The 24,063-nt window shown below is 40.3% G+C and overlaps 2 protein-coding genes across 3 annotated transcripts in view; one reads left to right on the forward strand and one right to left on the reverse strand.

Annotated features, from left to right (window-relative positions):
• LOC110065889 (allene oxide synthase-lipoxygenase protein-like) lies at positions 1-20,010 on the forward strand. Of its 2 annotated transcripts, none has more exons than XM_020773059.2 (10): positions 1-153; positions 10,822-10,917; positions 11,697-11,957; positions 12,520-12,803; positions 13,430-13,630; positions 14,216-14,479; positions 15,173-15,374; positions 16,014-16,228; positions 17,667-18,014; positions 19,034-20,010. In XM_020773059.2, the coding sequence occupies exons 2-10, from the start codon at positions 10,833-10,835 to the stop codon at positions 19,211-19,213; spliced, it is 2,040 nt and encodes a 679-aa protein (XP_020628718.2). In that variant the 5' UTR covers positions 1-153; positions 10,822-10,832; the 3' UTR covers positions 19,214-20,010. The 2 variants fall into 2 exon arrangements, with proteins under 2 accessions (XP_020628718.2, XP_020628717.2); XM_020773058.2 differs by lacking the exon at positions 1-153 and adding an exon at positions 4,195-4,327.
• Positions 20,011-20,150: 140 nt separating this feature from the next.
• Positions 20,151-24,063, reverse strand: part of LOC110065839 (uncharacterized) — a 26,957-nt gene continuing 23,044 nt past the window's right edge. The window contains exons 36-43 of the mRNA XM_020773005.2: positions 23,801-23,847; positions 23,625-23,715; positions 22,727-22,884; positions 22,234-22,264; positions 22,041-22,121; positions 21,876-21,968; positions 21,436-21,520; positions 20,151-21,154 (exon numbers count right to left, since the gene is read on the reverse strand). Of these exons, the coding sequence (XP_020628664.2) occupies positions 21,000-21,154; positions 21,436-21,520; positions 21,876-21,968; positions 22,041-22,121; positions 22,234-22,264; positions 22,727-22,884; positions 23,625-23,715; positions 23,801-23,847 (741 nt within the window). The 3' untranslated portion in view covers positions 20,151-20,999. The remainder of the gene's footprint in view (positions 21,155-21,435; positions 21,521-21,875; positions 21,969-22,040; positions 22,122-22,233; positions 22,265-22,726; positions 22,885-23,624; positions 23,716-23,800; positions 23,848-24,063) is intronic.

Genomic DNA, 24,063 nt, shown 5'->3' on the forward strand with positions numbered 1-24,063 from the left:
TTTATTTAGACACGTATTTCATGAGGCCGCCTGATTTCATGCATTGTCTGTTCGGGGTCGCTCATCAAATAAAGCCGGTTGAAAGCCTGCATCACATCCTATTAGCACTCTATACGCACCGTCGGCGAGGAAAGGATCAAACTTGAAAACGAGGTATTTGTTATATAAATAATAACGCACAGCTACACCTCGCAGCATTTATCATTTTTTTCGCGGTGGGGTTCCACTCCCTCTCCTATAAACGATCTATATTGCTTCACAAGACCTATATCGCTGGAATAATAACGAAATCATTTCTGTTAGCGGCTCAACGGCGAGAGAACGGAATGTAATTCTCTTGAAAGTGCTTTATGTATCAGTTTATTGCCTGCTTTTTATCTAAATTCATCCCAAATCAAGATTTACCAATGCAGTTTCATATGATTAAACGCATAAATTTAAATAGTTAATCGTGTACATTTCAGTCAGGAGGAAAACAAAACCCAAGAGGAAAAGCAATAAAAATCAATTTTAAAAAGGCAATCCCGAAAAACTACCACGTGCGAAGGCAAGATAGACTCTCCCATGCTCACATCGTTCTGGCTTCTGGAATGCATGTGTCTTGTACATATTTGTTTAAGAGTTTGTTCGAACCATTACGACGAACGGTAAATACCTATGCAAATGTTGAGTTGTTGAGTGTTTGTGAAACGTACTAAATTTATTTGTGTCCAAGAATTCGAAACGGGAAAAAATGTCAAGAAATGATAAACGATGGAATGAAATTTGTTGAATTTCCTGAACGTCAGAACTGGAATTCAGTCAAGCCGAGTATACTGAACACATTTAGCTTTATTTTTAACATTTTCACTGTCGTAGAAGAGAGGAGCCACTATTTTGCAACTGAAATATTAGGTCTCGTCCACGTTACGCTGGAGAAATTTGAAAACGCAGCTTTATTTCTACAGTTAGGCCTACCGTCCACACTTATCCGTCACGAAAACGGAACTTTTTGGAAACGCTCTTCAAACCTGAGGTTTTTGAAAGCGCCGGCTTTGCGTTTTAGTGTGAAGTGAGAAACATTTTGAAAACGGAGGTTTAACTCTAACCCTCAAGAGTGCCCTCAAGCCGTCATTGTTGCGTTGTCAAATTTCTTTGGCTTAGTGTAGAAGGGGCCTCACTTGCAAAATACTGGCTCCTCGCTTCTAAGACAGTGAAAATGTTAAAACTAAAGTGCTAGCTAAGAATGTACACGATTACAATTACGCAATCTGCTTTTTGTAGTGCTTGGTAAAAAGGAGATCGTGGACCAATTGTCTGCCAATAACACGACAATGATGATGTAATTTCAACATCTTTAAACATCTAAAAATCGTTTCATAGACCAAGCGGCAGTCGGGTTCAATAAACTTGTACTTGAAAAAAAAACAAACGACACCAATATTCTCTAATACCGACCGCACAGGCGAATCCAACTGCGTATTTACGCTTTTCAAGTCAATTTTGTGAAAGCGCAGTTGTCCGCCAAGATCTATCCTAACTGACAACGGGCTGTTTTCTTTTGTGCAATGTTTTGAAAAAGCAGTCAGCCGAAACTTGGCCACGATCGCTGCAAAAATAGTTCAGCGATGTTAGCTATCGTTCCCAGGCGATCGTTGCGACCACGAAGATGAGCATTTCGTTCTATCTCAACCGGATTGTAACGATCTTAGTTTCTTTTCCAATATTTCGCCAAAACTGGCCTCACGCTGGTTCAATAGAATATATCAGTGTAAGCAAGATTACTAAAAGACGTCACTTGGGATTGCCTAGGGCCTTGTAAATGTCAGGAATGTAAATGTATTCGTTAATGGCATTGGGTTCGCGAATAACGAAGCGCGCGAAGTCTAAAACTAGAATGCAAGTTATTGGACTCCCACGAGAGTCAGACAACATAGGCGTTTTCTGAGGGAAACAGGAGGAAAATGAACGCCAAATCTTTGTTTTAAAAACTGTTTTAGGAACACTTGCTTACGCGCTTGAAAAAGTGTCAAATCTTCCACCATTCCGTTTTGTTTGTCTGAGTTTGTCTGAGTTATGACGTCACTCGCGGCTTCGCTATTGAGGTCTATTGAGTGCCACGATTCTAAAAATAATCTTTTTGACCACTGGAAACAGGGGTCAATAATCTTGACGTCTTCAAGGCCAAATTCGTGATTGTATTGTATTGTATGGAATGTTGGGCTAATAGAGAGTTCTTATCTCCCGTGAAAATCGCTCTCTTGTGTTCTCTAGTCCTTGATCTTAGAGCTCTTGATGTTTTGTCGAAACTTTGTTACAGTCTCTACAGTTAATTTTATAGATCACTCCTATGGATGGGTCTTTACTAAGTTTGCCTCTTGGTTTTTTTCAAATGGAGCCAACGGTCATTACGGGTTTATGGGCAACATTGCTATTGAATTGATTTAGAGTTCTTGTGATTCTTTCTGAAGTTCCGTGAATGTACGGCAAGGTAAAAAACCTCTGTGAGTTTGAGACTGGTTTGTAGGTGTTGTGGTTCTTTGACAGCTTCTTATAAATGGGTCCGTATAACCATTGATCTTGAGTGCGTCAACCACGTGTTGTACTTCGGATGATTTGTCTGCGTCAGTAGAAGGGATGTTCTTTGCTCTGTCGAGAAGGGTTCTAGCTACTCAACGTTTGTGTTGTGAAGGGTGGTGAGAGTTGAATTGGAGGTATTTGTGAGTGTGTGTGGCTTTCCTGTAGACTCCCATTTTTATAGTTCCATCGGGATTACTGCTCATTTACTAGGTCCTAGGCAATCCCAAGAGACGTTTTCCCGCTGCTCTTAAAAAACACTTATTTACATTCATGCACCATTTATGCTGAAGAAGGTTATAGTATTTTTAACCGAAACGTTTACACAAAAAAGTTTTTAGTCAGTGTTAACAATTTTTAATTCTTACTATTATCATGCCTGACTGCAACTACGGCATTTTCAACTAGACGTGTTACACTGTGAGCCTGCTTTGAGACGTACATACTTATTTAGTGTTTTGTGATCTCCAGCGGTTGCCAGTTTCAGGCAGCACAGGCTATTTGAAGCTTTGCCCAAATATTCACTCACGATAGGGCAGAAACTTTTTGCAGCAGAGCAGCGCGGCGGAACGTTACGTTGAAATAAAAACAAGGGCTGTACATGATTAATTGTGCCTGACCAGAAGTCAGGTTCAGCAAATTCTGAAACTGCAAATGACTAACAAATGAAAGAATTTTGAAAAAAAAAAGAGAGAACAAAAGCAGACATGATTTGATGTAGATCAACTGAGAGAGCCCTGATAGACTTGACTGGTCTCACAGGAAACAAGAAATTTATGTGGCACAGGGCCAAGCCGAATCGAACTTACTAGTCACGTGCAACATGCAGTTTCATCGCCTTCAATGTAGTCCCTTCCTTCTGCATTTCTATAGGCCAGACACGTACAGGAAACATTTTATCTGATCAATTTTTTAAGAGTGTCGAGTCTGAAATTTGAAAAATGTCAAGAATATTTTAAGAATAAACCGAGGCTGGGATTTTGAAAAGAGTATCTTTTTTTGTGTTGAATATAATTTCTAAATATAATAAAATTATTTCTTGAGCTTAACCATGAACTAATTGCAAAATGAAAAAGCTCGTAAAGCCGTTAATGTAGTGTGTGATGTGAGATTTTAAAATGTTTTGGTCCTTTATCGAGATCAGAACGATACTAATTTTAACGAGTGTGTATTTTGGCTCTTCAGTTTACTCTAGCTTCCGAAGCGTATCATAACTTGATGCCCAGCTTAATAAGCCCGGTCCTCGCTTGTGACGCAAGTATAAGCATAAACCAATAAGGAGCTTTTGCGCTAGCGAGGACGGCTGCGACGTCCGGGAGGAGGGGACTCCCATACAGAAATGACAGGGGTGTTCGTCGTACCTTTTAGGGGTGAAAAGCGGTTTTGGTTCAGCCTCAAAAGGTCCACAGCGGAAGTTTTTTCGGTACCTTTTAGGGTACTGAACCGAAGAAATTATGACAGGAGAAGGTGTGTTATGTAAGAATCCACAATTCTTATTCAAGCCACGTACACAAAACAGGATCTTGGTACCTCTTAGGGTTCTTTTCAAAATTTCCGACTAGCACCCCCGTCCGTTTATATGTTTCGTGCCCACGCTATTTTTAATGTCGTGACTGGAAAGAGAGGAAGAGGTTAACCGAGGTCACGGCTATAGCACGCGCGTACGTGATCAAAAGTGAGCGGAATCGGTAATCAATTCCAAAGAGGAAGTCTTCAAACAGCAATAAAATTAAACTCCAGGATAAAAGAATCCACAGATCATACATTTGCGGTAAGTGCTCCTCTTTTTCCGGTACATTATATACTCTTTTCTTTATCAGAATATCGCTTTTCCAGCCGTGGCTGAATATTCTTATTTTTCTGCCGATTTAAGACTGAAAATATCTTGTAGCTATTCTTAGATTATAGCGCATGACATATCTGTTTTCGAATGTATTTGTCGTCTGGATGGAGTTCAAGTAATTTTGAAGCCAGCCTGTAGGGATTTAAGCCTGATATGACGCATATAATTTCTTGCAGAAATGTTATCAGCAACAAACGTACGGCTAGTGCTGTTTTTGTTTTGTTACTTTTTGGCTGAGTTTTGCCATTTAGAAAAAGACTGAATTTTATACGGTTTGGTTAAAAACATATAACTGTGTTGTATTTACAAATTTTGAAGTAATTTTGGTGCAATAAGCCTAATATGACACACATATATAGAGGATATTACACGGTGGCGAGAAGATATGAATTTTATGTTCGAGTGGCAAGAACAATATCTCACTCGTTCGCTTCGCTCACTCGTGAGATATTGTTCTTGCCACTCGAACATAAAATTCATATCTTCGAGCCAACGTGTAATGTTCTTTTTATTATATGGAGAAACCAATTCAACAAAAGCAAAAGGCGGGAATCGTGACTTCATTGAACGATACGACACTCACAAAGGTGACATACGGAAAATACGCCACTCGGGTCCCGGATGAAGTGGCGTATGGAATCTACGAGTGGTTTAGTTCCCAGTAAAACACTCTTCTCCATATAATAAAACACAGAAATGTTATTTAGTGTCGAAAACGCGGCCAGTACTGGCTAGTTTTGCTGTTTGGAGAAAGGAAGAATTTTAAATGGTTCAGGTCAAAACATTATCTCGTGGCAAGAACAATATCTCACGAGTGAGCGAAGCGAACGAGTGAGATATTGTTCTTGCCACTCGAACATAAAATTCATATCTTCTCGCCACCGTGTAATATCCTCTATGTATTTACAAATTTTGAAAATTTGCCACGATGTTCATATAAAGTGTATTCTTATAAAAAAAGAAAGAGCGTACACAACGGTCTTGCAGACGAACACTCACACAAATTTAACCTTTAAATATACTAAACACGCGAGAGGTCATCCTGTCGAATTCTTCGAATGAGTCAATCTTTCCATGAACACAGTATTTATAGCCCGACTAAATCACTCGAAAATGGATCCAGACAGCTCCACTTTTACCTTGGCAAACTGTTCCGATATAGGACAATGTGATACCTTGAAGATATCAAGCCATCTACCTTGTCGCCCGAACAAGACCGTGACTTGCCCTTCGAGAATGGCTGAAATTTCATCTTTGACTGCATAGTGGAAACCGCTCAGATTTCATTTTTGCAAGCTACTGAATAGGATTTACATTTTCGCTTTCAAGGATTAATGATTTTTTTAAAGAGACACGTGTTGGAGGCCCTATGGACTAATGATTAATCAGCTGATCTCCCCAGTTAAAGTGCACCTAACCCCCAAAAAATTTTTTCGCTAAAACGAATCCACTTGTTATTTGAAGCATTTGGGCGAAAAAAATTTTTAATTTGGTTGAATCCTCGATTTGCTATGCCCTCTCAAAGTCGCGCCTGAAGTGTTACACGACCGCGTTTCAGGGAGTCTGGGGCGGCGGTTGCTGATGACGTCTGCCCAGGAACCAAACACAATGGCGCCTCAGTCAGCTCTCTGTATTTGCTCGAGAAAATGGAAACAAAACTAATCGTTCCAATATATTTTGGGACTAAGACATCCAATTTTTGTTTCAAAATCATTTGTTTTTCGTCACTGGAGTCAGAGTTAGGTTTCGATTCGGAAGACACCGAAATAAACTTCGATCGAGCACGTTCGGCAACTTTGAACTCACTGCTTAGAGCTTTGAGAACAATTTGCAATATTTCAAGCGACGACGGGGAAGACTTCTTTGCGGACGAGCTGCCTGTATATTAAGAATGGAAAGCTAGATACGAAGGAGCAGGCAAACGAAAAGCAGGGAAGAAAACTCAAGGACTGCTTTGGATGGTAATTTCGTCACCTAAACACAAGACTCCCACGCGTGTTTATAACCTGTTTACATTTGTCCGTAGCGAGAATGTATTTTGTCAAGGTATGGTGGTTCTATTAAATCCAGTTTGTGTTTTACTTTCTGGGATGCTTCATGTTTATAAGAGCGACGTAAGTGTTGCAGTCTTCGAGACTAGATGGTTTCCAAAACACTGGCTTCGATCGATTGAAAATCGTAGAATTGTCTGGACCTGTATTTTTGAAGCTGCGGGAAGCAAGGCGGAAGGAAACATTTCATACAATTACCTATTTCACATTGCCACACGTTTTAAGTCGTAACTCCAAATAATCAGTGTAAATCTTTTTCAAAGTTTGCAGTGAAATTCGTCGGATAAGCGAAAAGGATGCGTTCCCTAAGCGGTCCGCGGGTAATGTTACACGGTCATATTTTCGACACTAATGTATAGAATGTTTGTCGCACTACTGATTTCCAAACCTTCGAAAAACTCTGTGAGTGTAACAATTTTGTTATCATGTAAAGGATTAATCTTCGACTTTAATCTAAATCCAAAGAGAAATAAGTGCTGGTTGGCGGCGTACAGTTGCGACCTATTTACACATCAGTATATTTGGTCGTAACGTCCTCTTGATTGATCACACAACTTTGCCGGCTATGTTATAAATACTGCGGGACTGGAAGATATAGGTTGTCGATAGTATTTCGACAAATTGCTGGTTGGCTTTGAGCAGAAAATTTTGAAAATAGCGTTTGAAAGTCTGCGGAACAAATTCCAGTGAGAGTTCTTCAATGGTTCTCACAGACTCAGTTCGCGTGTTTCGGTTCGACAAAATCAACCATCGTTATGTCTTTATTGTACCATTGACCGATCACCGCTAGTAAATTGTACAGTATATCTTTTTTTAGATCTGGGATATTGCTGCAACAGCCGATAGCACTTCTGGAAGGCATATCTGCGCACTTTTCGAATGTGTATTGCACCATGGAAATGAGAGGACGTGAGTTATTCGATCTTCCTGGGTAGACGTCACAACAGCCGCTGGACCCATTCTCCTCAAACTCGGTCGTGAAACAAAATGGCGGTATTTTGGGGCTATTTTCGCGATTTCGTCGGAGCACAGAAAATCGAGGATTTAATCGAATCCAAAAATTTTTTCGCAGAAGTATTTCGAATAACATGTAGATTCGTTTTAGCGAAAAAAAAGTTTGGGGTTAGGTGCACTTTAAAGTAAAATAAGTCGCTCAAAAACATCTTAAAATCTCTCGCTGTATTTTTTTTCTTTTCGCATGAATGTTGAATCTGAGACCATTTTTAATTCATGAAATTTTGAAGTAGGGTCGTATGGGTAGATATTAAAAAAAACGTCATTAAAATTACAAGCGCCCCAATCATTATTATTGTTTGTAGTGTTCAAGTGTTTCATGTGATCGTTAAAAACTTAAGCAAACAGTAATAAGAAGATAAAACATCTTGGAATATTTTAAAGAAGAATTAAAAGTAGAGCTATTAGCCAAAGGTATCTGCGTCAATGGAAAAAATTGTCTCTCGATGAGAACGGAATGAAATCTCGCACATGCGCGGGTCGTGACGTAGCTCCATTAAGATAATTACAGTTAAAAACTTGATCATTGGATTATGCAATTCAAGAGTTTTCATTGGCTTAGCCATCATGGTATACGAGCAATATTACAACCACGCTCTACACGTGGTAAACGTGCGCGTAATTTAGTTTTCTATATTTGGGGAGCGTTTTTGACAAACAGTTATTCCACTCGCGCCACTAACTGGATATGAGATGAAAGTTTTACCACATCTCGCAATCTGATTGGCTAATTTGCCGTTGTCGATAAGAGTCCAGACAACGCTGCTCGCGTCAATATGTCACGCTCTTGGTCACGCTCTAGGTGGTCACGCTCTGAAAAAACATTTTCATTAACGTTGATATTATGGTAAAAAACAAATCGAATGTGGTTTAGCGTTGTCTGTACTCTTATCGACAACGATATACGTCATCAGAGTAGTCAAAAGTTGTCGTGGACTCACTCGGCTGCGCCTCGTGGGCACAACATTTTGACCACTGTGATGAGGCATATCGTTGTCGATAAGAGAACAGACAACGCTAAACCACATTCGATTCGTTAAATAGCCAACGAGGCGCGTATACTATTGTTCTGAAACTATTTAACAATTATTCTACGAGCACGTATTGGATAAGAGATGGTGGATGGTCAACGAGGCGCGTCGCGCTGAGTGGAGTATAATCATCTCATATCCAACAAGCGCGAGTGGAATAACTGTTTTATTAAAAACGCCCTTAAAACATAGAAAATTAAAATAATATAAAAGTAAAAACGCCCCAATAACTCATGCGTGCGCTTACCATATTTGTAGAGCATGATATAATTGCTCATAACCCATGATGGCTAAGCCAATGAAAACTCGAGAATTGCATTATCTAATGATCCAGTTTTTAATAATAAAGATCATAAACTTACCACCGTTTTGACCAGAGAAAAACGCTGCGGGGTCCTACTGTAACCTGCTCCGGGTGCATGAGTGGGCTCCCTTGTTAAAAATAAAAAACACATAATCAAGTGACTGGCGCCAAGAAAAACCATGAGTTTTGTGTCACGGAAGTTCCCAATTATTACCGATACGAAGACGGGGACAACATTGCCGGAGCTTTTTACGCAGTAATGTCTATATGCACGACACCTGCTGCACTTACGATCGATCATAACGTTGCTTTTTTATAACCTCAAGGAAGGAGTAAGGTCCATGGCGAGTTGTTGTCGAAACAATATTACACCTGCGTTAGAAAATTAAAGAAAACTTAATTATGGCCACTGCCTCAAGCTCGTCCCAGGTTGTTGTTCTCAGTGCATTGATAATTGCAACGGGTCGACGACTATTGGCTCTTAATTATAAAATCTTAATAAACGCCCCAAGACCTTAAAGAGCGATTTTAAGGGTAAATTCATTAGCAAAACATAAATAGAGGTAACAAAGAGGTAGCTAATTTTATGGCATCATCTTCTCGGCTGAAAGACTGTTTAGAATGCTTCGACTTCATAAGGCGCAAACTTCAAGGCATGATGCATGTGAACTTGGCAGGTTTGTTTAAAAATGTCTTTGCGATTTGAATTCAATAATCATATATGATGAAGTGGTTCAACGATCGAAGCTTGCTCACAATGGTGGCTAGGCAATTGGAGATGTCCATCCAAAATGAGTCTGGATAAACGAGTAAGATCGTTTTAATTGTTTTCTTTTTTTTTTTTTTTTTCTCACATGACACCAATATTAATTTTGTGAACTTAAGTAAAAAATACTGAGACTTATACAAAAAGATACCACTGTGGTCATATTTCTGAGAATTTGCGAATTTAGCATTGTAATTTTACCGTTGTGCATAACGAAGTAATGCTTAATTTTACAGGGAACCAACTTGTTTCAGCAAGATTCTCAAATTTCGATAGCGATGCAAGAAAGTCATTACAAAGTTAAAAGTAACGAGGGTTAATATCATGGCGGTAGAACTAAAGCACCACTGCGGATCACAAACAATATTAACAGAAAAGTGTTTTCAAAAACGTTTGATTCGTCTAATTGTCCCAAGTGGTCAAAATACAACAGGAAAGTGTGTTTAAAAGTAGCTTTCTGGTTTGACTGGAAAGCAAAAGTTACTGATACTACCAAATAGGCCAGCGTCCGAATTGGAAGAATTCCGGACTCTTAAATCTTACATTAATGTCTTTCGTGGAGCAAGTGAAATCAGTCTTGGTTAACATGACTTCGACAAGTATTATTACAGCGTTTTACAAGAATTTGCATCAAATTTAATAACACTTACAAACGCGTGTACCATATTCTACTGGTGTTATAATTTACTTTTGTCTAAGTTGAGTCAGTTTGAAAAATGCTTGATGATTGTTCCAACGGAAAACAGTTAATCTTGGTTCCCGAGAATATCTTTGTTTACTTATGCAGAGCCGGGGAACATTGAGATTCAAAGGAAATGACAAAAAATACAAACACTATACAAACAAAAATTATTAGTTTCTGAAGCAAGGGGTAATCATTAAACGATTTGCGTTACAGCATGGCAAAACATACCTAGATCCCTTTGCAACAGTGGCCGGCATTCAGTCAACATACGTCGCCATAGATGTCTGAAACAGTATTATTGCAGGAGATCATGCGACTTCGAAGGAACCAATATGAAAGGGTTTTGTTTGTCCAGCGGCATTTCAAGTACATTTGTTCAAAATATCCGGACCCCGAATTTTTAAACAACGATTTCAAAACATTGGAAAGAAAACAGTTCAACAAAGCTAGTTTCTTTCGTTAGCATAATAATTTAGTTATTTATCTACATTATACACAGAACATTGTAAAGCAGCTTTTTTTTACTAATTTTATGAAGATTGTTAGCATTCAACCGCACGCTCCCTTTTAGGTGACGAAAAGATGACGTCAGAATACCTGATTACTGTTATCACAGGAATCCGAAAGGGAGCTGGGACGGATGCATCGGTATCTCTTATTATCAAAGGTAACTCATCAAAAACTTACCGGCTTGACGACCACGGCTGCTCGGGAAATGAGCCCGCGCTCCTCACCTGGGCAGGAGCGAGGAGCAGACTCCACAGTGGTGGAAACAAAAAGTAATGCAAAGCCCAGGGAGCCACAGGGAAAACTAAACTCGACAACCGCTTATGAGGGTTGAGATTTATGAGAGAATATTTCACATCAGTGATGATAGCCCTACAATAGTGCTTTGAAATAGACGCCTGTTTTTTTTTCTGAGTATAAAATGTTTCTTAGAGCATTGAACGTCACGTAAAAACTTACCGCAAAGCGGACCAACAGAGGAGTTGATAAAAATATATTTGACGAGAAATCTTGGCGTTGTTAGATCATGTTGTTAGGCCACGGTATTGGGTCACCTCAAAATGTCAGAGAGCCTACAACGTTACTTTTTAGACGTCTACAGATAAGTTAAACCGGTGAGATCAGTGTTTCCACTGTAATAAAATACATGTACAAATGTCAGCACGCTGAATGGCTGAGAGCACGACAATTATCCCAAACAGTGCAGAAAGTTGAAACTGAATCCAACATCATTATCAAGATGCATATTATTACCAAGTAATAATTTGGAATAAATAAGCACTTGTAAATTTTTCAAGCACTACAAATTGCACTCGCCCTACGGGCTTGGGATTAGCCTATAAAAAAAATTACTTGTGCTTATTTTTTTATTTTTTTATTTTTTGTCAAATTGCACTCGAAATCATTTTGGTTACCTTTACAAACTGTCTCTTTATCAAGGTACCAATGGTGAAACTGACGCGTTGTCCTTGGACAAATGGTTCCACAACGACTTCGAAGCAGGACAGACGGATGAGTATCACGTGACCGCCAAAGATGTTGGCGAGCTTTTGATGATTACCTTGAAGAATGATGGCGGCATGTTGTACAGTGATTGGTTCGTTAACCGAGTGACGATCACGGACAAAACAAAAAACGCCACGTACGATTTCCCATGCAACCGTTGGGTACAAAGTGAGGCTATCATCTTCGAGGGCAAAGGTACAATGGTATAACATTGTAAGATTTTCTTTTAAGTGATTTAGAATTAGAATTTGCCTTCATTGGATTTCAAATAAAATCTTCACCCGCCGATGTACAGCAAAACTCACGCAGTAATTTACCATAAGTGGCATAAGTAGCGTAAGGTGATTCGTGCAAGGAGCTGCTGATAATAAATTTACCGTGGTCACTGCACAACCAAGATTGACAAACTGCTTAGTCGGGAAACATCTTTTCTCAATGCTTCATGTGTTCAGGGTCGTTTAGACAACTCATAGTATCTTAATCTATCTTGGTTTAGAATAAAAGCAAGATGAAAGACGTCGTAAGTCTTAACGATGCAAAACAATTACAGTAGAGACTCGCTATCGGAAGAAATATTTCACCGTGCTTTAAAAAGTAAATGGAACCGTAAACCAATATGCTTATTTTCAGACTATTCAGAAGGCCATAAATTCAGAAAGATTTATGCATATGACGTTTGGCAGCAGGATTCTTTTTTCCGGAGGTCTTGATTTAGAAATTTGACTGAGAATTTGGTTGATTGTTGTTTCCATTCCAGCCAAGCTGCCAACAGATGAACAACATCCAGCAGTGAAAAGCCGGCGGGAGGCGGAGCTTAAGGAGAGGAGGGCCTTGTACGAGTGGGGACACGATGAAGTGTACTCGGATCTCCCAGGTTACGTCAAAGCATCAGGCGTGGACAATCTCCCAAGGGATGTTCAGTTTACCGATAAGGCCGCCTGTGATCTGCACCGTGCCAGGAACAAGGCGCTCATCAATCTTGGTCTCGTGAAACTGTTCAATCTGTTTGATCAATGGGACGACTTTGACGACTACCGCAAGGTACTCTGGGTGGGAACTCTATATAACAAACCACGTGATATCCTGACTTCTAGATGTGGAAATAACGGACCCTTTAGATATGACGAACCCATGATCTTAATGACGTAAGGGTTAGACAGGGAGGACACGTTGATTGAATCTCTGCTTTAGTTCTCGGCACGGAGGTTGCTAAGCAACTGGTATGTTTCCAAGGCGACAAGCAAGACGTTATAAGTTAGTGGCTGTCCTTCCTCTACTTGAACAACAACAACTGAAATCTCTCGGCATACTGACATTGACGAAACCCTAACAAAAACTTAAGGTGGTCCACAGATTTAATAGTACTTTAAGGTAACCTTGAACATTGTATCCAATAATCTCTTACTCTGTTGCCTACTTAGAAAATGAAATGCAGTAGAGATCAGTTGATCAAACTCGTGCCCACGTTTCTTTGATGTTGTTGCTGTAGAAAAGTTCCGCACGAAGATATCCCTTCCGAACAATTTCAAACTGCCGTGTGTCATTTAGTCACAATTGATATTTTTCGATTCTAGATATATTCTTGGTGTGATTATTCTATAGATATTAATTTTTTTCTGCTCAGCTGTCAAGAGGAAGTTTTATTTTTGATGTTCTACATAATTTAGGCATTCACTAGCTTCGTTGGAGACGTACCCCAGGCAGCGGAATACTGGAAAGAGGATCGCTTTTGTGGTTCCCAGTTTCTAAACGGCTGCAATCCGGATTCATTGAAGAGATGTACAAAGCTGCCACCTCATTTTCCTGTGACACAAGAGTTAGTCGGAAACCTGTTGGACAGCGGAGACACTTTGGAGAGCGCCATGGCGGTAGGTTTGCATTGATCAGTTTTGGAAACGTATAGAGGATTTTGATGTAAAAGCATGGAAAGCTATGCGTTACTTAGTCATTTTTTATTGCACCAGAATCCGGAACAAACTAAAAGTGAGGATTAACCGCTGTCAAGTAAAACGTCAGACGCACAGCTATATTGCACAACACTAAATGTCATAAGCTAGAAAATGTTACGCTGGATCCCCCATTGGACCTATAGAGATAGACCCTAATTGAGCAAATATTTTTAGTATTTTTGGCAATAACCCGCAGCGTTACGACAAGCTATTCGACAATTTCAATTAGGCATATCGTTCCTGACCTCATTATTTACATTTTATCCAATTGACGTTTGATTTGTAAAGAGTGGGTGTCATTAACCCCTAACTTTTAAACAGCTTGAAACTCTTAATAATAAGCAAAATGTTTAACTGTGTGTTTTTTTAAGGAGACGTCGCTTTCAATACTTCGGGCTCACATTCGCAGGGACAGTCAATCTTACCATGCCCTTTCAAAAATATCGAGAGTTGGTATTTTGTAGCTTCATTAGATCACAACTGGCTTTTGTTTGTTATGTATAGGATGGCCGTATTTACATGGTGGATTATAAAATCTTGGAAGACATTCGGCAGTACGGGCAATACCGAGAGGACCTGGAAAGGAGGTACATGTGCGCAAGCCTGGGACTGTTTTATGTCAAAGGCAACGGAGATCTGATGCCGATAGCAATCCAGTTCCATCAGGATCCTCACCATGAAAACCCGATATGGACACCAAATGATATCGAGATAGACTGGATCTGTGCCAAGCTTTGGTTACGTAACTCTGACACTCAGTTTCATCAGGTAACAATAAGGCGCCACGCTGAGCGGTAGACTGGGCACTAGCCTAGAGCGCTAGGTTGTCTGGGATCGTTTCTCCAAGTAACCTTGCATTCGCCATTATTGGTATCTGGTATCAGCTCGAAATATGAAAATTATCGTGTCGTTTCGGTAGGACAGCTCGGTTTTAACTGCTGCTCGTACTGCGGGCGCAGCCACCTTATGCAAGGCAGTGATAGGCTAACAATCATTAGTGCTTTCGTTCCTCCCACGCGTATTTTGCGGCCTCGCTGGAAGTCGAAAATTCAGGCCGACCATCATTACGGTTGTATTCAATGATTACTTCAGTACTTTCTTTTTACTTTCTTTCCTTCCATTGTACAACGAGTATTTTTCTAGTGCCAAAGTATGGACCTGTTGCGTCGCCCTGTAAAAAGAGCTACTTGTGCGGTTTTCGCCGTACAATGTCGTGTTGCCAACGCACACAAAAGAAACCTTGCTGTATAGAAAGAACAGATAATTTTTCTCTGGATCAGCTGTAAGGTTTCTCGTTGGGTTGGGTAAATAACGTGACCAGACAATGATCATGACTAATGAACTTCGAACGTAACGAAACCGTAGAGAAAATGGCCTGCAAAAGACTTCGGCGGAGCTTTCACAGGCCAGAAACAAATCACATCCGCGACCCAATATTACAATTTTTTTCCATTTTAACAGATGGTCACTCATCTTCTGCGAACCCATCTCTTCATGGAACCCATTGCTGTTGCTAGCTACAGACAGCTGCCCACACTCCATCCCCTGTATAAGCTGTTGTCTCCTCACATCCGGGGTGTCCTCGCCATCAACACTCTTGGCAGAGATGTGCTGATTGCAGAAGGTGGAGTGGCTGACAACACTTTGACTGTCGGCGGTGGAGGTAACATTTTTATTAATCATTTATGTCAAAGGGACAGTTGTCCTGCCCGATATGTCGAAAGCTCTCTTTCGTAAATGCCACCAAGCATACAAATAAAACGATTTACATGTCATTTCGTTTTTCGCTCGACGAGAAGAGAAAGTTTTATATCGAATAGAATGGTCATTTTCATCAATCAGGGGAAATAACTCATTTCGTTTTCAATCTAAACCATTTGTGTTTCAAGTATTCTTCACTCAAGCTACAATGGGCGATAAAATTGATTGAGAAACCCTTGAATAAAAATAGTTAACGATATTCAACTCCTTAATCTTTTTCATATGCATCTAGAGATAATTCTATGATTCCCAAACGCCTCCCCCAACCCCCCCTCCCCCTCTCCCAATTCAATATTGTGTAGGTGCTGTGGTCTGTGCAGTCTTACGAACAGAAATATCAATATTGTAGGGGGGTGTAGGGGGGTGTAGGGGGAGTGCAAAATGCTTCCAAGACGCTCAATTTTTCTATGAAGTGTCTCAACGCTTCTGTCGTCATGATTGCCTAGTAAGTAACGTAAGAATTCAAAGCTCCTCAATTGGTATGGCGCTGTTGTTGTCTGTGGAGAGCCATTTCCATATTTGTTTACATCTCTTTCGCCAGGACATGTAACTCTGATGAAGAAATACTACAAGAACTTCAGCACATGGCACTCATACAATCTGCCACAGATGTTGAAGGAAAGAGGAGTTGATGATGCAAAGAAGCTGCCAAACTTTCATTATCGCGAGGACGCGTTAAAACATTGGGCGGCCATCGAGGAATTTGTCAAAGAGATCTTGTCCGTTTACTATCACTCCGATGATGACGTGAAGAAGGTACTGTACTCCAACTATTCACTTTTATAAATAAAATAACTGAGTTACTACGCGCGCGCTCATTGGTCGATAAGTATGTTTAGATGAGAGGACCCAAAGGACCTCTTAGTCTTAGTCACGGACTTAGTTTTTATTATCAACGCAACGTTTTACCAGGTTAAACTACAATTCAATAATTTGCTTTTCAAATTTGTAAAGTAGACGTTTCGAGGGTTGGGTATCTTTACGGGATCATCATTTTTCTGAGGAAAGGCTATAAAAACCATCGATTTCTCTCAACAATAACCTCGCAAAAAGTGACCAAGTTTTTCAAGATTACGTATCGTTACTGTACATATGTAATTTTCGTGACACCAGTCCTTTAAATGGTATGGCATGACAAGAGTTAAATCAAGAGAAGATCAAGGTAAGAGAGTGCATGAGTCCGCCATGTAAGCCTTATACCGAAGGAGATCCCTCTTGAGGTATATTTAGACATGGTACCCAGTTCCTCCGGCTACCTTGATCTTCTCTCGATTAAATACAGTGGAACCTCCATGTAACGAACCTCTGTTTAACGAAGTCCTCGATATAACGAACGATATTCTATGTCCCGGCCAAAGTTACAGTAAAATGTATGGAATAGAATCTCGATATAACGAACCCCGATATAACGAATTCTTTGATATAACGAACATAATCCGGAAGCCCAAACGTAAAATCTACCTCGATATAACGAATTACAATGTCAACACGCGACAAAAGATAAACGCTGAACACACCAACAGTCAACAAATCCTTTAATCCTTATGGTAAAGAGACAGCAACCTTTCAGTCAACGACTTATTATGTCATAGACATTGGCGCTATAGTATTTCGACATCAATTAACTTCTGCTCTATCTTCTTTGTCTCTTATTAGTTCTTTTAACTTCTTCACTTTCGATGGCTTCTTGTGTTAAAACGAATTCGAAGCCCGTTTCCTTGTTTACATAGACAATTTTCTGTACTGAACCTCTATGTTGCAACATTTTTAAATCGCTACTCTGAAAGTGTCGTTCTTTTGTAAACAAAAGCTGCACGTGAAGTGAAAAAAGTACTCAAAGTGAAAATAATTGATACTGAAAGCCACCATGCTAAATGAATTGTATCTCAAAACGCGGCACTTCTGGGTGACGAAAATTTCATTAAATTGCGTGACAGAAGTCACCTGTGTTACCAATCAATCATCAACTATGACCTCGATATAACGAACACTTTGGTTGTTTCCCCTCAAATTCGTTATATCAAGTTTTTCGATATAACGAACCCTCGATTTAACGAACAAATTTGGCCGGTCCCCAGCAACTTCGTTAAATCGAGGTTTCACTGTACTATGACGTGACTTTTAACTCACTCATTGTTAATCTAGATTTTTCTCGTTGCAAATGACTTAACTGATGTGTACGCTGTCGTGTTAGGATTACGAACTGCAGAACTGGGTTCGCGACTTACATGACAACGGATACCCCGACGCACCAGGCCATACAAACCACGGCGTCCCTACATCCTTCACGAGCTGCGTCCAGCTTAACGACTTTCTCACCGCCATCATTTTCACCTGCGCCTGTCAACACGCAGCGGTTAACTTCTCCCAGATGGATGTGTACGGTTTCCCGCCAAATTCTCCCGCACTCATGCGCCAACCACCACCGAAGAAGAAGGGCATTGTGGGAATTGCAGACCTTATGAAATGCCTGGCTACCAAGCACCAGTCGGCGGTCACCATCGCTACGGTGTACGATCTGACACGTATCTTCTCTGACGAGGTACGTTCCGTGTCGCACACATGAAGAAATATTCGGGTGCAAACATATCAGGCATCAATGGAGCCTTTCACTTTCCACATGGGGAAAAATTTGTTAATAGGCTACATATTCTAGCACGGCTCCGAGGTCTTCAGGACAAATTTCTACATTTGGTGGTGTTTTCTTTGTATCCATGTCTCTTTTGGGAATTGAGAGACAAAATAAACTTGAAAAATCTGCAATTTTGTCTCGAATGCCTCGGAGCCATGTTGGAATATTGATATATCGTTCAGGGACTATTCTTAGTGGTCGAGGTAAAGAATTTTTATCCCAAATTTGTCTCCACTGATAACAAAGGTAGTTGCCTCTGATTGGTTAACCGAAACATGTTCTGTGTTATAGCTATGGCACGAAGCTAACTCACGTAAACCTGGTTTAGCATTGTCCAAAAAGCTTTAAGTTTGTTTAACAAGTGCATCTCCAGGGAGGTACTCCCATATATAAACTATGTGTGACGTATGTGCGGCTGTGAAGGGTATGGTTATCAGGCAGTTTAGTCTGGGATAAGGTATAGAAATCAGACGGTTCTGATCTAGAATAGGACATAATTTACGGAAACGTGGCAAGTGTATCAATAATTTAGTCCGGAACAGGTTCTTTACCCGGGGTTCTATAATAGAAATTGAAACTCGAAAGTAACTTTTAAGATATTGATTCAGTTAACGTCTGTTGCACCACGATCGATAGTGATAAAGTTTCTGCATGGGAAATAGCTAGTCTGGGATAGGGTAGGGGTTTTTGTTGCCTAGTCTAGAATAGGGTTGCGAAATCAAGCTGCTTATGGTCTAGTATAGGGTGAGGATTTCAGTGTCCCAGCAACACACTCCTACCCAAAGATTCCCAGAGTACCCTCCTCCGGGAGAGTATCGCTTTTTTCCAATGAACAACCATGCTGTGAAAGTGTTTTCTGGGTGTCGATAATCTTCTTGTAGAGGGTGCACCTAGCCTTGACCATAAACGCATTTCACTTTCATTCACAGAAATTCATCGGCGATTACCCTGAAGAACTGTTCATTGACGAAGCCGCCAAGAACGCCATATCGGGCTTCCAGGAGAAACTTAAAGGAATCTCTGCAGAGATCAAAAACCGGAACGCCAGACTTGTGGTGCCTTATCCGTATCTTCTTCCTGAGCGTGTTCCAAACAGCATTGCTATCTGAAATCATGGTTAACAAACCAAGGACGAGCCTTACCTTGTCAAGATATCATTAACGTATTCCGGGAAGATTAGGTTTTATAAATACGAAAGGACTTGCTGTCAGTGTAGATGTTTCTATCTCTCGATATAACCAGAGATTTTAGCTTGACAGGACATTAATAAACGGTAGAATCCTACTAGTATACTAATGCAAATGCTGCAATCTGATTGGCTGAGCTACTCGTATACTATCAGCCATTAGAATGCAGTAGCTGTCGGTCGTCCATGAAATACGTTTTTATCGTTTTTCCGAAGTTTTGGAAGAAAGTTTAGATGTAAATGGTAATTAAATTCCTGAGAAGACTAAAAAAAGGAGATAAACGTATTCTTGACTTTAAAAACTTGAAATTATTGAAAAACCGGTGCGCGCGCGTAAACAACTGCAAATTTACCAAGGATGATTCAATACGTGCGATTTTGTTAAAGCGTAAAGTTCAATAATGCGTCGAAAAATATTTGGAAACCATTATTTGCGATAATTTAAGTTAGAATTCTACTAAAACAATTAGATTATTCGCTCTCAATTTCCATGAGGTGATAGTTGATGAGGCCGTAGGCCGAATCAGCTATCGCCTCATAGAAATTGAGAGCGAATAATCTAATTGTTAAATAGCAACAGGCACAACGATGACAACGGACTCAAAATGTATCATTATTTTCGCGCTTCATTGTTAATCCGGCACGAGTCGTCCACAACGGCTTCATGCACTGCTACAAAATGTTACTGCTTGTAAGACATTAATATATGTGGTCGGTCAACCAATGTCTGTCTATTTTAGAGCCTCGGAGCAGGTGAAATAACTCCTTTTAATATGGTTACGAAAGCTCCTCTCAGGTTTAAAGCGCGCACGGGTTGCAAGAAAATGTTGTTCGTCGAGTCAGAAAAAAAAAGCACGTAATTCCACCAAACCAAATTTTATTCAAGATTACTGGCCTTTTTTTACAAACATTAACATCTGCCTAAACATAGTAATCATCTCATCCCAATGGTGCTTTTTAAGCAGCAAAACGTATTTCAAAACAAACTGTATCTGAGTTAAAATATTTACACCACCATAAGCCTCGTTAGTATTTCTAGTGAAACAGATTTCAAAAAAGAAAATGTAAATTAGTAGGCGCTTAGTTTGTTTCCATAGCATTATTGAAGTGGGTGGGATCAATGCTACCCCACCCCTACCCCCGACCAGAATGATTGTCGGTTTACCATTTACTGGCCGGTCACCAGAGTGGAGACTAAGGCCCAGTCCGCACTACTAATTTGAAAACGCAGTTTTATTTCTACGTTTAGACCTACCGTCCACACAAATCTGTCACGAAAACGGAGCTTTTTAAAAACGCTCTTCAAACTAGAGGAAACTGAAAACGCCGGCTTTTCGTTTTCGTGTGGGCGGAAGACATTTTCTAAACGGAGCTTTTCGAGAACGTCACAAATCCAAAATTATCGACGACTGCTTCGTTTTTAAATTCCTCTAGCGTAGAATGGACGGGAAACATTCGGTGCGTTTTCAGAGTGAAACCTCCGTTTTCAAATTCCTGCGGTATTTGCATAAATAATAACCAAGGAAGTCAGTCAATGTAAATACCAATGGAGTAGACCAAACAGCACCGTTACGAAAGTCGGAACAGTTTTGGATGGCAGTTTCTACCCCAAAACTGGAACAATATTATTTACCGTGATGTTTATCGACCTTGGAAAGCCCAAAAATCACATGACGCGCCTTTGAATTTCATAGCATTTCTTCTCTTCTCTACAATTTGTCGAGTTCACTTTTCAGGGTATCGACAGCTTTACGCATGCGTCTTTCCTCTTCTGCGTCTGCGCACTCTGTGAGCCACTCAGCACACTGTTTTAAAACAGCCTCCCTTTGAAGACGGAAATGAGCTCGGATTGCTTCTTCAAACCCTGAAGAGAGTTAGAAAAAATGCTGTTAAGTCAGATAACAAAGCTAAAACACTACTTCGTTTGAAAAAAATAACGGTTCCCCACCTCCCCCCCCCCCCCCCGCCCTTAATCTCCCAGGCAAATTGAAACGAGGAGTTTCTCGTGCGTGAAGTATTTTAGGCCTCAGAAATGCCACTTCTGTTATTACTCGCTGAGTAGTGTGGTAACCGAAGTTTATCGCCGGCTGGTGAGCCTCTAGATTCGGAAGACAAAAGGCTTGGTTAAAAAGCAAGCAAACTAACCCGGTGTTGGTTCGCGTAGCTGTCCAACCATGGCGTGACGTATCGTATGCAGTTTGATTGTTGCGTTGTATTCCTTGCACAGAGTCTGTGGAAAAAAACAAAGGCAAATAAGTTTAAACAAGGTTTGCTGTTCACAAGGGATAAACGCGTACCTCTTTGAACGAAACAACAAGCAACAATAAATGTAAATAACCATAAAACAGCAGCAGAAGTGCACAATTAGAGATTCAATGACAAACGTGGTTTAGAAGACGAACAAGTTTACCGCAACTAACTGGTGAGTGCATAGGGTGAGTGCTACCGCTCGATTCAATCCCTGTTAACATATCTTTACTGTACCGATGAGTGATCCGGCCACTTATCTTGAGTTGCCATATGTTATAAGCAAAAGTATGACACGAACTGCTTCCTTCCGAAGATTTACACAAGATACTACTCACATCTCCTTCGTCTGTTCCTTTAATACCCTCGTAACCAGGCTCGTTAAAACAAGGATCCGGAGTGAACATCATGCCTTGAATGGACAACAAAACCTGTTGATATAAAAACAAGAACGCGTTTAGCCACAGGTATCCCGTAATACCGTAATTCTACCAAACACAAACCTGGTAAAGCGAAGACTTCTTCGGATCCCATTTTTCACTAGCTTCTCTACCGTGGAAGGTCCCCAGCAAACTCAAGCAAACCTGAGAATATAAACAGGTATGTTACCACTGCAGGGGGGTGTTTAACTCATCACACGACAGAAATGCGCCAGACAAACTGCAATAGACCAACCCAAAAAGAAGTGAAGATTACCTTTCCGTCTGCATAAAGATTCGGGTTGAACCTGGAAAAGAGTTAATTGGTGAACATTGTGACTTAAAAAACAGCTTTAGCACTGAAAACACAATCAGATAAGTTAAGTGTTAAAAATACACCTAGTATCACAATTTATGCGTATATGAAACCTGGCTTCTTTGAAATAGTACTTCAAAACTTCCCAATATCAAGAAGATAAGAGAACTGTCACTTTAAAACGGATGACTCAAAGATAAACAGCCCGCAATTTTGGTGCGGACAAATCAGGGTAGGGACGTCTATGTCTTCTCCCCACGTCACAAATTGAATGAAAATAGGCGAAGAATAATGCCGCGCAAGATATGTCAAAGTAAAATCGATAATCTGAAAATGCGTCGGAGTTGGGTTTTTTTTAATGACTGGCCAATCATCACAGACGCAGATGGCACAAGAAAAAAAAAAACAGGTTTATTGTTGCTGACGTTACCATAAATAAATCGCCGTATCTTACCTCACAGTGCCATTACCGGTGGTGATAATTTTCACCATTGGTGGATCAACAGGATACGAGGACGGAAAGTACACATCGAACACGAAGCAGCCCCGACTGTACGGCGTATCGACCGTGCCGGTAATAAGCGCACGGACAAAGTCCATACGGTTTTCATCCTGCATGGACAATAAAACAAAATCGGCAAATCAGCACACTCACCCAGATAACACGCACACGGTCCTGTTGACGATTGGTAACCTTTATTATTTGTTGAGATTTTATTGAAAATGAGGGAAAGTTTTTTTTCGTATGTAACAAGTGTCGCATTATAACGAGTGAAGACCGGGCCGACAATTTGTATGACAACCCTGAGTATACAACGGCGAGTCTGCAAGCCTTTTGATTGCCTGAACAAGGTACCCACAAAACTTGTGAGGATTATGTGGTATAATGAACTCGGTCCCCGTTGTCTGTAGGGTGAATAACACTATTCACTGGATTAATTACCCTCCAATAGGTAAGTATTTACCAAACAAACTTCCAAATTGAACGCTTTTAGAGTGTCGTAAAACCAAAACCAACCCAATAACTTACCAATTAGACTACTTCGTCAATCTCAAACCATAGTAAAACCAAAACCAAACCAATTACTTACCAATCAGACTACTCTGCGAATCTCAAACCGCGTAGTAAAACCAAAACCAAAACCAAAGTAATTGCCTCATTACTCTCGACACTCGATTGAAAACCGCTCTATACTAGATAGTAATTTATTCTAACGATAGTGTTATCCATCCCTTTGAACAACTGTGACCTGCAGTAAAGGCCTATTCGCGAGTTACTAACATTGTTTGAACTGCCACTAAAACTGGGAAAACACTCAATTACGGAAAAGATGATACAGAAACGCTCTCACCTGACGAACGAGGATGGAAGCATTTGGATGAATCGGAAGATTACTTTTAAGTTGGGCTGCTTCTCGCATAAGAGCCTTGACTTTACCCGACCTAACAGAAAGGAGAAATGTGAAAAGTATGAATATTACATGGATGAGGTATTGAGAATAGCTGGGAATGACTTCACTTCAGTTACCTGGGACACATTGGCTGGCAGGCGCGGCAGCGAAAGGCATGATATTCCTGAAATGACGAAAACACTTTAAGTTACAATTGATTCAAAACTATTGGAAATTTTAATCCCGTTATTAACTCAAATGAAGGAAAAAGTCAAACCGTGTCCCATGCGACGCAGTGGGGCAAAAATGATAACATATCTAACAAGTTGATATCAAAATTTTGCAAGCTTAGTGTTACACATTTATTATCATTCAGTATGAATCTACTAGCGTTCTATCT

Source organism: Orbicella faveolata, unplaced genomic scaffold (genome assembly GCF_042242905.1).
Source record: "Orbicella faveolata isolate gen_17 unplaced genomic scaffold, um_ofav_v1 contig_3, whole genome shotgun sequence".
In the NCBI taxonomy this organism is placed as follows: domain Eukaryota; kingdom Metazoa; phylum Cnidaria; class Anthozoa; order Scleractinia; family Merulinidae; genus Orbicella; species Orbicella faveolata.